The following is a 15,268-nucleotide window of genomic DNA, read 5'->3' on the forward strand; positions in this document are numbered from 1 at the left end:
ACAGCTGTTGGTCTGTCCATGTCATTGGTAACTGGCCAATAGAACTCGGTTGTGTGTAAACACAAACTTCTGTAGAGGATTAAATGTGAATTATTACAGAAATTCTGACTGTGATCCTGCCAGAGTGATGTCAGTCTGAGTCCAGCGCTGCATAACTTTACCTGTGACATAAATAAAGGCCTACTGCATTGAGACCAGACTTTTTTCACCGGTTGTGTTTATTCTTGGGCTTCCAATCTATGAACCTGAGACCCTTTACAGTGGGTTTCCTCTAAAGCTACCTTGCACATCAGCAACCTCAGCCCAGGTGAGGGTAATGCACCCTAACGCTGCTGCCACCTACCATAAAATGGACAAAAGAACAAGAAGTGACATCAGTGCACTTGTCAGTCAGTCGGGCAGCACAGATTGCAGAGAGTGATAGGTGAACGGCAAGGTGGGGATAAAAATAGGTCAAAGTAAAGCTGTGGGCTAGAGGAGGACAGCAACACTGGCACATTTACAGAGATGTTAATCAAGGTGCTTTATCTCTTAATCTAATCTTTAATGATATTAAGGAATAGTTCTTAGCACACTCCCAGTGTGGAGGAGCAGGCAGGAGAGCTGCTAAGCTGCTGTGGACAGGCGCAGCAGCAAAACTTGTTTTAGCCACCTAAAAAAAAATCAATACCAATTTAAGTGTGTGCTATATTTACGTTGTAGAATCCTTTTCACAGTTTTATCTTGCTGTCAGATAGCTGTGTTTAAGTAACACTGTGGGAACTGAAGCTGTTATCTATGTTCTTATTAAAGCCACCAGACTCCACTGACAACAACAATAATTCCACCTCACAGAACACAGGAGCTACTGGTCCACCATCGCCTCCATCGTTTGTTTATTTGTGTGTGTTATACTGTGATTTTGGTGTTTCTTTTAAATCCTAAATCAGCTTGAGTCTTACACATTTCATAGTTTATACCACAAAACAAAATAAATAAATAAACAAAATAAAACAAATAAATAGGGCCGGGACTCGATTAAAAAAATTAATCTAATTAATTAGAGGCTTTGTAATTAATTAATCAAAAAATGAATCGCATTTTAATGGCATATAAATATTTGACCTGAGAACAGTGACAAGTAACTTTTTTCACATGGAGTTTTAGTATACCATTGAATAATGACTGAATACATAAGCTTACACAACAAAAATAGTGTTTATTTTTGTTCAAGTCCAACAGACCAGTGCATTTTTTGCCATTAAGTGTAGCAATAGCATATTTAGAAATATAGTACATTTCAGAAATTCAGGTAGCCTATAGGTAGGTAGACCTTCTGTAAACTTTAATACTTTGGTTTTTTAAGTAAAACACAATCCACTCTAGCTACCACACTAGCCGCTAGCTGCTATATGTTTTGCATTGAGGTGATACTTGAGGCTCGATGTGCTGTGGTGATATGTGAATTCCTTGTTGCATAGCAACACAACCATGCTCTTATCGACGTTTCCATCCGTTGTTTTTTTGTAACAAAATGTCCCATCATCCATGGGGCCAACCAAAGCACTCTCATTAGCTTCTTCCTTCATGTTCACTGTGGTTTGTTGTCTGAACTCATGAATGCTAGTTGGTGCTCCAGTATAATCGGTCCGCCTGAAACTCATCCAGTGAGAAACGTTCCGCGGTGCAAAAATAAGTGTGATTAAAATGCGTCAATTTTTTAAATGCGTTCATTTTTGTGTAATTAATTAATCTTAATTAACGCGTTAAAGTCCCAGCCCTACAAACAAAACAATGTACAAGCAAATGTATATACAATACTCAAACATAATCTATGTGTGGCAGGGAACAAGGGGAGTTACAATCGGACCTGATACTTTTAACCTAAAGTTGGTTCTATATGGGTTAATAAACTCAACCAATCCTTCCCAGCATTTTTCAAATACAGGTGCATCTCAATAAATTATAATATCATAGAAAAGTTTTTTTATGTCAGTAATTCAATTCAAAAAGTGGAAATAACACATTATATAGATCCTTTACACACAGAATGAAACATTTAATGTCTTAATTTATATAATTTCTTCTAATAATAATGATTGTGGCTTACATTTAATGAAGACCTAAAATTAAGTGTCTCAAAAAAATTTAACATTACAACAGACCATTTTTAAAAAGAATGTTTAATATGTAAATGTTGGCCTCTGAAAAGTATGTCCATCTATATGACTCAATACTTGGTTGGGGCTGTTTGACTTGAACTACTGGAAATGGACTTTTCCATCATATTCTAATGTATTGAGATGCTCCTGTATATCACTCTTGAGTCTCAAGGTGACCGTCAATTTTTCCATTACAAAGATCTCATGCATCACATTAAACCAATCAAACATCGGTGGCTCTTGTTGCAACCATTTTTTCATAATGGCTTTTTTAATGGCAACCGGTACTATTTTAAACATATATGTATTCGATTAGGTGGCATCTTACCCAGACACAACATCAGATTTTAGTGTTTTAAAGGGTTAGTTTGGATTAATCAAAGTCACACAACAACAGAAACAAGTTATTGATAATTGAACAATCGAGGCAGCAGCAGACAAGCAACTCCCATGTTCTGAGAGGGAAAAATACTGTTTTTGTCAAAGACGTCTGGAGTCAAATCATTATTACACAGTTAACTAATTTATTCTTATAAATTACAAAAGTAACAGAAACGCCACTCATTGTAGCCTTTCCCTCTATCACAGCTGGTAATCATCCCATCATCACCTGGTCGATCATGGCCAACAAAAAAATAATTACCCAGAATGTTCCTTTCATATCATTTCAGGAGTCAGAAAGAAAAGTTTTATATTACCTCAATAAATAAGCAAATTCTAAGAATATAATTTTAATCAACACAAAAAATCTCTAACATGCTTCAGTACTTCAGCCTGCTTCTCCATACTGGGGGCATGCCGACCCCCATCTGCTGTCTGTAATACACTGATGGATAACTACCTCATACAACCAACCATACTACTTCAAATAATCCAAATTATCCCTTTGATACATTATTTAAACCTGACAGAACTGTGCTTTATATGAACCACAGTACAAGTGAAAGTTTTGTTTTTCTTGTAACCTTTTAAATAAATAATGTTGCTTTACAGAAGAATGATGAAACACAATATAAATTTAGGATTATATAAATATAAATAAGAACATAAAAGTCCTGTGCTCTCCTGCTGCGATTCCAGTTTTCTGACCTGCTCTCCCCCCAATTAATTTTCACACAGTCCCTGAATTAAATGTTCACAGTTGACATCATCTAATCTTTTATCACCAATTTCTCACACACACACACACACACACACACACACACACACACACACCAGTTTACACTGTCATTAGATGTAAAAGGGGAATGGAAATTCAGTGTAACGCTCTTTGATGTGGTGCAAAGTGTCGCTCCTCTGATCTTGGCTGCAGGTGGGATGGTAAACACGGCTGATAAAAAGCGCCACATTTAGCTCCAAAGATCACTCCTCAAGTATCGGAGACATTCAGTACCCGACCCCTCCAGCGCTTACCCACCCCCCACCCACCCGATCTAAATTTATCAGCGTGAGACAATACAAGGATGAATGCCACGTTTGGCTCTGGAGACCGTCCTATCTGGGAGGATAATGGAAGATGATCCAGAACAAATCTCAGAGTGAAAATGTACCCTGAGTGAATTTGCAGGCATATGCCCTCGCAGATGACACAGAGAATTGCTTGCCTGGAGTCACTGTAATCTCTCCATCATTTCTTCTCCTTTGCTGCCTCCCTGCACCTTCCTATCTCACTGTTTGGTCCAGCTTGTAATCATCCCCTCAGGTCAGCTCTGCCCCCATGCCAACTAGATGTCTCCTCTCAGATTGAGACTCTTTGTGACAAACTATTTTTTCAGCAGTTTGAGGAAAAGGCTCAGAATTTATCCTCAGCCCTCCCTCGGAACAAGAGGCAAAACATTAACCTGGAGCACTTCTCGTCTGAATTGTGTGCCTCGGCATTGATTAAATTCCACACATAATTTACAAAGCAAAAAAAAAAAGAGAAAGGGATGATATCTATAACTATCTAAGCCAAATTGAAATTGGGGCCGGCTGACGGCGCGGTCGGAAAGGAGGAAGTTATGATGTGTGGCGCCAAAAGGACAGGGGTGAAGTGAAATACTGCGCCAAGCAAATGAGGTTCTGCAGGGTGCACAGGAGATGTTGGATGAAGGAGGGGAGAACGATCGAAACAGCAATTAACTAAGCTAGAAGAAGGTGACAGCACGCCTGACATTAATAACATCCCATAGAGCCAAAGTCAAGATTTACACACACTCGGTGGGAGAGGGGGCCCGCGTGTGAGGCTCATCAGCTCTGGGCAAACTTACCCTTCAACTCACCTACACTCTCCTAGATGTGCTGCCGGAGCGCTGGGAATTCAAGAATCCGAGCAGACTATTTGTATAACTGATCATCTAGAAAGGCAATAAACCTGAGCGGGGCCGTCCTGCAGGCTGCAGGGTGTGCCAGGGAGTGGGTCTGTCTATAGGGCTCACGGTGTGTTTTATAGCTGTGCACACAGGCAAATGAGACACTGATTTACCTGTCTGTCATCTCCTGCCCATTCCAGCAGAGGGAGTGGTTCGCTGGAGCAGGCTCACGGCTGCACAACGCCTCCCCGAGACCACTGTAGAAGGAGCTGAAGCCCTTCAGGTTGGATATGAACTCCCTGAGGAAAGGAAAAGAAAGAAAATGTTCAAAACAGAGAGAGAATAAGACTTCAGTTAATCTGAATATGACGCACACATGTCAGCAGGGAGAATAGCAGAAGGATAAACTGTCTTACAGTGAGAGGAGTAGAGACACAAGGAAGAGAAACACAAAGAGGCAGAGATCAAATAAGAGAGGGAATTCAGCTTGATAACGGTGAAAGTAAGTCGATGAGATCCCCCTTGAGGGAGAGAGTAAAAGAGGCAAGAATAAGCAGTGTCTCTTTTCCTAATTGACATTAATCTGGTCATTCTGCTGCCGAGGCCAGCAACCCGCTGGGCATTATTACACTGTTCATTTAAGCCTGTTACTGCATCAGCGGTGTTGGGAAACACTAGAGGAGTTCCACAAGGAAACAGAAGGAAACCTGTCCACGGTGTCAGGGACAATATTTGTCCGACAGACATATATTGTCCCTGTAGTGGTTCTGAGAGTGAGCGCTGCTTCATCAGCTGGAAGGGTTTCAGTGTGGATTACGGCTTTGCTCACCTGCGGAGGCCTGCCAAAGTCTCATCAGAGTCCGGGGATGAGGGCTGCATGTTGCGGGCTGCAGAGGCAGCGGGGGGCTGGGGAGGAGGGGATCCTACCGAGCGAGAGGCCCGCTGAGGAGTGACTCCACACATCCCGCTCACCTGCAAAGAGAAAATGAGAAACTGGGATTGAGTGAGTGAATTCAGCTCCCCAAACCTCTTCACCCCACTTATGTTTCATTGCACCCAGTTCCTGGCCCTAAGCCTGTTTATTCTAACTCTTAATAGCAATGACACCGCAGACAGTAAGAACCTGTCAACAGCCAAACTGCTGGCCTTACTCAGCTGAGCCCCTGTGCAAATTGTCATCTGTTTGGGTTTGTTTATTTTTGGGCGGGATGAAAGCAGGGGGATTTGCATAACAAACAAGTCATTGTATCCTCTGCCAGCCGTTTCCGCCTTGTTCGAATTTGTAATCATAACACTCCAAAAAACGCAAGCGTGAAAATAAGGCCTCTCGTTTGCCTCTTCTCTCCCCATATAAATGCCATTGTGTTTCCACACGGGACAATATAACAATAATAAATAAGAAGTCCCTCTCTGTCTCTCAGAGATAATGGACCTGGCACATTCTTTTCAGGTGCAATAAAAATGCAAATGGCTGTTAATGTTTAGCTTGTGGTTTAATGATTTGCCGGTGGTTTAATTTCCCCCGGGGATACTGGCCGAGGCTTAATTCTGCCATGTAATGTTAACAGCTAATTGTGCCCAGCTCGCCTTTAAGTGAATAGGCTGGCAACACTGCTGCTGAATACTGATGTGACCTGATAGAGCAGCACTGGACATCTTTATCCGGTGGCCACCGAGGCCAAAATCACACACACACACACACACACACACACACACACACACAGACACACACACAGATTTACCAGCATAAACACAAATGAATCATTCCATGCAATTATTCATCTGAACATAATGCTCCGAAGCCCATTAACATGATAAACATGCTCTCCTACATAATATACTAATGGCAAACACACACACACACCCATTCGTTCATTGTTTGCATGCTGACACACAGAAATGCTGATCAGCTGTAAGACAGAATCATCAGGGTTAATCAATGCAGCTTTGTCATACAAGGATACAGTTATAGCCACAGCACAGACTCCTTAATCCACACACACACGCACACACACGCACACACACGCACACACACACACACACACACACACACACACACACACACACACACACACAGTCCTGACAGTCACAGATGGTTGAGTTCTCCTGCACCAGGCATTCACTAATGCCCAGCATCCCTGACTAGCCATCTCCACTAATACTCCCCTACCGTGAACTTGGTAAGACATCTCATGCACACACACACACACACACACACACACACACACACACACACACACACACACACACACGCTTCAGCCCATTGTCTCTGCCACCTCATTCTCTTCCTCTCGTGTAATTCTCTCGTTCTACTGCGCCTGCAGCGAGTGCCGCTGCTCCCACAGGCCATGATTAATGTGATTGGAACTGCGTTCCTCTTTTTGTTTGTGCGTTCCCGGGAAGCCGTAGGGGAGTTGTGGCACAAGGGAGAGACTGATTCAGCGCGTGGGCCCCCTCTGACAACCCACCCCCACCACCCCCTACCCGTCGATTGTTTCCGGATTCTTCAAGGAAGGGGCTCATTAGTGGGGTATTAATATCACCCAAGGCTGGACTAACACAACCAACAGGAGAGTCTGCAGATAAAGCCTGCCTCAGCGTGAGAGCTCGGATATGTAGTATCTGCACACTTTTATCTGCACTGAGCAGCCCGCCTCACTGAGAGAGAGAGAGAGAGAGAGAGAGAGAGAGAGAGAGAGAGAGAGAGAGAGAGAGAGAGAGGTGCTGACGACCAGTAATACAACACACACACACACACCCACACACACACACACACAGAGTCCACATGCACTTGCACACCTGCATCTCGAGTTCCATGTGGTGCTGCGCTAGTGCAAACACGGTGTAAAGATAAACTCCAAACAAATCAATTGCAATGCACTTGGCTGCAGACACTACAATGTACATATATATACATATATATATATATACATTATATATACATTATGCATTTGTCTTGATCTTGACTTATTAATAATGAAACACTTTGAGGAGGAAAGGTGATACCGTCAGTGTTATAAAGGTGGCAGGCTGCCATGCACAGCTGTAACAACATATTGGAGAATATTTGGTGAGTAATGTTTGTGTTCCAGGGGAGTCCAGGCTCAGGGGAGAGACTGAGTCAGCACTCAGCCAACCTCCTCCTCCTCCTCCTCCTCCTCCTCCTCCTCCTCCTCCTCCTCCTCCTCCTCCTCCCCGCATTGTTGTCACCAATATAAGACCCGACTTCTGGTGAAATACACACATTATAGGCATCCCATTTCAGCTGAGGCCCGTTTAAATCCTCCCAGTGATGTGGAAATGAGGGGAAAACTCTCACTATATGTCAAAAGTAAAGTTATACCAGACAGCAATCATGGTTATAACTTCAAATAGATACTGCACTGTCTGGGCTGGAAATGAGGCATAGGGTGCAACAATCTCTCAGTTTGATGTGGTGTAAAGTGCTGGAGTTGTGATTAAGTCTGCTGGAGCTGCCGTTCCCAACCTTTCCTGTCCTCAAACCCCCCAACACACAGCAGGAACCGTCCAGTTCATCTGATTTAACAGCATCGCTGTGGATGTTGTTACAATTTAACATTTCGGTAACTTCAGTCAAGTTTTCGTTCATATTAAAGTTTCAATCGTTCCTTTGAGCTATCTCACTTCAGTTGTCCATTACTTTTAACTAACTATTTCACCATTAGACAATACTCTTAGATAACTATTTAAACTGTTTATCCATTACTTTTGAAACGCTATTTCAAATATTCATCATGACTTAAAGCCAGCTCATGTTATTTCAACGATTATTCCATAACATTTAGCTAACTATCTCAAACATTTATCTATTACTTTTAGATAACTAACAATATTTCAACTGTTTATCCATAACTTTAGCTAACTTATTCAACCATACATCATGATTTATAGCCAACAATTTCAACCCTTTATTAACTTTTAGCCAAATTTTTTTACTCATTCAAACATTACTTTTAGCTTTTATTTGTAATTATTTTGTCATTTCCTTTAGCCTACTTTATTTGGTTTAATTTTGGTATTTATATCCGATATTCACAAATATTCGAGAATATGTTTTAGATCTTTTACATTTTAATTTGTTGAGCTAAAGCTGCAGTCTTTCCATCCACTTAGTCCATTGCATATCCAAAAATACATGGTCGCTCATAAAGTTGGAATAATTTTGTTTTCAAACACAATCCCTTTAATTGTGGTTTTAATTTCACTGTGATGTGTTTGGAAGAGATTGAAATGACTACAAGTAAAAGTCCTGCATTCAAACTTACTTAAGTAAAAGTACAAAAGTATCAGCATCAAAATGTACTAAAAGTATCAAAAGTAAAAGTACTTGTAATGCAGAATGGATCCACTCAGATTGTTAAATATACATTGCAAATATATTATCAGATTATTTGTATTGATGCATTTATGTAAGCAGTGTTTGAATTTTCTCAAGATAGGGCTCATTTTAACTACTTAATATACTGTTATGTGGTTTAGTTTCTAAACTTGTAATCATTTTAAATGTATTGGTATTTTTTCATGTTGAATCTGAAAAGTAACTAAAGCTGTCAGCTAAATGTAGTGAGTAAAAAGTGCAATATTAGCCTCATAAATGTAGTGAAGTAGAAGTATAAAGTTACATACGTGGAAATACTCAAGTAAAGTAAAAGAACCTCAAAATTGCACTTAAGTACAGTACTTGAGTAAATGTACTGATTTAAATACACAGAGATAGCTACAACCCAACAAATGTAACAGTCTAATCTTCAAATCTCACTAATCAGTTCCACTCAATACGCCTAGTCAGTAAATCCACAGCGTCAGGAGCCTCAACCTCACATTAATGAGATCAACAAAATCCCCCAATATTTTGAAAATTATAATTTTGTGAACATTTCAGCACAAAAGTTGCAGCCCTCCTGCATCAGTAAGCTACTGAAACGTACATGAGTAAATACTGAACTTAATTCAGTGAAATAGATTCAAAACGAGACATTGGTGGTTTTTGTATGAAGGTTAGAGAGATGCTTGTAAGTAAAATGGATTTCACACTTTTCACTCAGAGTTGTGTGATTCCTGAAGCATTCAGAGCTGTGAAAAGCTATTAAAGCTTGATGTCTTTTTGATTTTATAGATGCTGTTGTGATGCTGAAGGATCTGTGGGACTGAAGTAGGAACATGATGTTTTCTCCAAAGTGGGAGGGAAAACAGGTGTAAACTGAACAGGTGATAGATTCCTTCCTTCAGAAGGTACAATGAGGGACAAATTGTACGCATTGGGAGACGATAAAGATCTGATAAATCACTCTAATGCAAAATGTGGAATTGAGATTTGGAACCATATTATCAATAATCGTAAAGATGAAATACATTTTGGCAAATAAGCTTAATCATAGTCCTGTCTAGAGTTACAGTGCCTAACAAATTTATTAGATCACCGGTTTATGCCACAGCTGTCCTAAATTAACAGCATTAGTAATAACCAATATTGTTACTAAATTACTATTATAGCTTAGTAAACTCCCCTCTGGAAGAGATATCAGGAAAAGCATGGCGGATAAAACTCGGTTCTCTCTTTTTCCTTCATGTTTATTGCATCAACACATATAATAACTACAAAATTTCCTCTGGGGAAATTTTGAAAGGGCCATGGGGGCTACTGCCGGTGTGTGTACACTATGATGAGATTCTTCAGAGATTTAAAACTATGCCCTTTAACCTCAAAGTGTGTGTGTGTGTGTGTGTGTGTGTTTGTTTTTACTCTTCCTGTAAGTCGCTTTGGATAAAAGCGTCTGCTAAATGTAAATGTAAATGTGTGTGTGTTTGTGTAATTAAAATCACATAAAGTTACTGTGTGTGTGTGTGTGTGTGTGTGTGTGTGTGTGCGTGTGTTTGAAACATGTGTATGCATGTGTGAGGAGTGTGCGTGCTTACGTGCATGTGTGTGTGTGTGTGTATCTGTAACTGTAATCGCATCAAAGATCAAAGGCAATCAGATCAAAGCAATCAACAGAATTAACTGCAGCTGTTCCGGCATAGGGACAGCAGAGGTGGACAGACTGAAATTTCTGTCCTCGAACAGAAAGCATTTTTGGCAAAAGCATAATACCTATCATTGATCTGACTTCACTTTGAGCGTCCTGAGTTCTTCCTGAACGTCTACATATGATTTTTTTAAAGAAAAATGAAAAAATAGCTTTGTTAGAGCGATCTAAAAAAAAAGTTTTTTTTCCCTTTTTCCGAAATCTCCCTGCGTTTTTAATATGGGAGCCAATGAGGCTGTTGGTGGGTGATGGTGGTGCATCTCTGCGTCTTACGCCCAAACTATAACTCTGACAGCTTTACCAGAGGATTGTGAGTGAGAAGACAAATTTTCCTACGTTTCTATATATAAATTATTTCTGTAGAGTGGAATTTGCGGCCTGGAGCGCAGTTTTAAAATTTATTTTTTGACAGTTTTACCTCTCCCTCTACACTCTGAGCGATGACATCACACACTCTGACACAAACATTCCGTGCAATACACACCCATTATAATCTCAGAATTTCTCCAAAAATGATCATGGTCATTGAACAGGGATTGATAAAAAACTATATGACCTATCGAAACGTGGATTAATACACCGATACACAAGACTTGTGTCTACTGTTTAAAGTTTAAATGGAGTCTCTAGGTGAAATTATGCCGGAGAAGTAGACGTTTAAAAATCTCCAATGATTGTTCTTTTTCGCTCATTTTTTGTCGGCCGTCCCATTCATTTCAATGCAAAATTTTGAGCAGTTTTTCACGACTTACGTCGCGAAAAATTCGTATTCTGTAGAGAAAAGTAATAGCACACTGATCCCGATCAAACCGCACGTTTTGATATATAATTTGTCCTGCAACTCTTTAAGTTGTAGGACTAGTAGCGGGACGAAATTGCGTCCGCAAGAGGAATAAGAAGAAATCCACAGTATAACCAGTGCGGACCAGTGCTCGGTGCGATTGCCCCGAGGCCCTAATTAAGCAATAGCCGACAGGTTTAGGATCATGCCACGGCCAAGAGGCGTTGTTCTGCCCGACATGAAACGTTTCTGACATTCTGAAATCTTGCAAAATATCACTGACCTGCTCTTTTGTCACAGTCTTAAGATCTAAACCATAGACTGTATATAAATAATGGACGTAGTCACCGTGACGTCACTCATTGGTGTGTGGCCCGTTGGAAGCATCGAGTTCAGCGTTACACTCGTCACCATCTTGTGTCGCCATCTCGTTTCCGATACAGGGAGCAGACCATATCTGGACTGTGGAGGAGCGAGAGGGATCTGATCACTGACTACAGCCTCTCTACACCTCAACCTGACTGAGAGAAGTCGCTGCTAATTCATGTTAGCATTAACTGGAGCATTAACTGGGATGTTAGTTTTGGCTAGCAAAAAACAAAACAAATGAATGTTACTGACCTCAGAAAACTGAACAGTGACTCCTTGGAGTGTCTGTTAGTCCAACCAAACGCTGAACAAGACATTTTTACTGAACAAAACGTTCAAATAAACTATCATTAAGTGAAAATACAGTGAAAGGGTCAAAGTTAGGAGACCAAATTGGTAAACGTCCTCTTTTCTATCTACAGTTGAAACCAGAAGTTTACATACACTATATAAAAAGACACATATGCTTTTTTTCTCACTGTCTGACATGAAATCAGACAATCACTTTTCCTGTTTTAGGTCCGTAAGGATTACCAAAATTATTTCTATTTGCTAAATGCCAGAATAATGAGAGAAGGATTTTTTTAGACAATTTTTTATTACTTTCTTCAAAGTCAGAAGTTTACATACATTAACATTATTATGCCTTGAAACAATTTGGGAAAGCCCAGATGATGCTGTCATGTCTTTGGAAGCTTCTGATAGGTTTATTGACAACATTTGAGTTAATTTGAGACACACCTGTGGATGTATTTTATGGCACACCTGAAACACACTGCTTCTTTGTGTAACATCATGGGAAAGTCAAAAGAAATCAACCAAACTATCAGGAAGAGAATTGTGGACTTGCACAAGTCTGGTTCATCCTTGGGTGCAATTCCCAGATGCCTGAAGGTGCCACATTCATCTGTTCAAATAATTATACCCAAGTATAAACACCATGGGAATGTCCAGCCATCATACCGCTCAGGAAGGAGACGGGTTCTGTGTCCCAGAGATGAACGTGCTTTGGTCCAAAATGTGCATATCAACCCAAGAACAAAAGCAAAAGACCTTGTGAAGATGTTGGCTGAAGCTGGTAAGAGTGTGTCATTATCCAGAGTGAAACGAGTACTGTACCCACATGGGCTGAAAGGCCACTTTGCCAGGAAGAAGCCATTACTCCAAAAAAAACATAAAAACGACAGATTACAGTTTTGTCAGACCAAAAATGAAGGTCTTTGTCCCTGTGTGCATTTTCAAACTGTAATCTGTCGTTTTTATGTTTCTTTTGGAGTAATGGCTTCTTCCTGGCAGAGTGGCCTTTCAGCCCATGTGGGTACAGTACTCGTTTCACTCTGGATAATGACACACTCTTACCAGCTTCAGCCAGCATCTTCACAAGGTCTTTTGCTTTTGTTCTTGGGTTGATATGCACATTTTGGACCAAAGCACGTTCATCTCTGGGACACAGAACCCGTCTCCTTCCTGAGCGGTATGATGGCTGGACATTCCCATGGTGTTTATACTTGGATATAATTATTTGAACAGATGAATGTGGCACCTTCAGGCATCTGGAAATTGCACGCAAGGATGAACCAGACTTGTGCAAGTCCACAATTCTCTTCCTGATATTTTGGTTGATTTCTTTTGACTTTCCCATGATGTTACACAAAGAAGCAGTGTGTTTCAGGTGTGCCTTAAAATACATCCACAGGTGTGTCTCGAATTAACTCTAATGTTGTCAATAAACCTATCAGAAGCTTCCAAAGACACGACAGAATCATCTGGGCTTTCCCAAATTGTTTCAAGGCATAATAATGTTAGTGTATGTAAACTTCTGACTTTGAAGAAAGTAATAAAAAATTGTCTTAAAAAATCCTTCTCTCATTATTCTGGCATTTAGTAAATAGAAATAATTTTGGTAATCCTAACGGACCTAAAACAGGAAAAGTGATTGTCTGATTTCATGTCAGACAGTAGGAAAAAAAGCATATATGTATTTTTATATAGTGTATGTAAACTTCTGGTTTCAACTGTATATAACGTTATATATAACTTTATTGACTTGTTGCCGTGGATACACATTGTTCTGCTTCTCTCCTGATGATGGCTCGCCTGGTTAGTGAACTGTCAATCAAAGGTAGCCACGCCCCAAATCATACCATTTTTTATCTTCTATTTTCTTTTAAACGGGCCATTATTAGAACTATTAACATCAAGTTGTCTTGAAGATTTTTACTTGTGATTGAGACCATAGTTGTCCTGAAATTTTCTGAGGTAATAAATCAAGTGAGAAGTTTTCAAATTTTGCACTAAAATGAATGAGCAGATTTTTTTTGCAGCCAAACTTAGCGCCCCCTGCTGTAATTTTCGGTAGAATGCAGCTTAAGGCACTTCCTGGTTTGCCTCCATGCTCAGACACGGAGATTACCACCTGGTCTAAACCTACGTTTTTATCTTTACACCAGTCTTCAAAGCATTTGACGGACCATCTAGTTTGGTTAACAGTGTTTGGTTAATTTCTGGGGGGGGGGGTTTCAAGATCGTCGACCTTTCTTTTACAAATCTCCGCATTTTTTTATGTTTCTGTAATGGTTAATACAGCAGTATATAGAAGCTCTTTAACCGATATGATATCCATGAATTTCAAATTTACTGTTTTACAAAAAAAAATGTAAAAATAGTAAGCACATTATTTCTTGATGTCAAATTAAAGTTATTTACTTGTAGAAAATGCAACAGAGCAACAACAGAAAGATGAGTTTTAGTGGTTGTATGATTCATTTCTGACTTCTCAGAGAAGCCCAGTGAGTAAATATTAATAACATTTAAGTTTTAAACAAGCTTTTGAAAGATTTCTAAAATATTTATGTTTTTATGACAGGTGGTCAAATAAACGTAATAGGAATTGATAAGAATAATTAATAATAAATAAGAAGATCAATAAAATTTCTCATATTTGGATAGTTAAGAGAACCATTAGCCGGTTATCTTAGCTAGCCAAGAAATAGTCTGTCCCATGAAACAGAAAATTGGCAACTTGTCTGGATTAAAGAAAGAGAGAAGTTATAAAACGAGTGAGCTACACAGATCAGAAATGCTGCTACCACTGGACAGAGACACGCTAACAGTTTCCCTCTGTTGTCAGTCTTTATGCTAAGCTAAGCTAGCCCGCTGCTGGTATATTTGGCTAGAAAACGGAACATCTATATTAAAATGATAATAATAATAAATATAAATGTAAAGGTTAATTGACACAGCAGCAGCAATTAAAACCCTGTCAATTCAGATATGATCGGTGCAACCAACACAATGCTTATTCTGTCAAACTTTCAATATACATGCAAATTTATGTAAATGACACGCTCTAGCAAACTGCAGATTGGGTCTTTAAGGGCTTCTATTATTCAAATGAAACATGTGACTCGATAAATAATAACTTTGACGAGATTATTAACATGATTTATTGCATGTTTGAATGCTGTTTCTACGGTCGCCTACACGTTTGAGTGGATGAATCAGCAATAGAAATGCGTGCAGACATTTAATTAGTGCTCTTGAAGCAACAGTTTGATCTGCTTGAGCTATTTTTGTGCACAAAGGGGGAAAACAACAAGGGAAAAAAAGCTCATGAAAAGTGTGTTATTGACAAAAATG

At 39.8% G+C, this 15,268-nt stretch overlaps 1 protein-coding gene across 1 annotated transcript in view; it reads right to left on the reverse strand.

Moving 5' to 3' along the window:
* Positions 1–15,268, reverse strand: part of gpc3 (glypican 3) — a 177,425-nt gene that overhangs the window by 51,404 nt on the left and 110,753 nt on the right. The window contains exons 4-5 of the mRNA XM_059346024.1: positions 5,262–5,404; positions 4,606–4,731 (exon numbers count right to left, since the gene is read on the reverse strand). Of these exons, the coding sequence (XP_059202007.1) occupies positions 4,606–4,731; positions 5,262–5,404 (269 nt within the window). The remainder of the gene's footprint in view (positions 1–4,605; positions 4,732–5,261; positions 5,405–15,268) is intronic.

The sequence above is a fragment of the Centropristis striata genome, chromosome 12 (assembly GCF_030273125.1).
Source record: "Centropristis striata isolate RG_2023a ecotype Rhode Island chromosome 12, C.striata_1.0, whole genome shotgun sequence".
NCBI lineage: Eukaryota > Metazoa > Chordata > Actinopteri > Perciformes > Serranidae > Centropristis > Centropristis striata.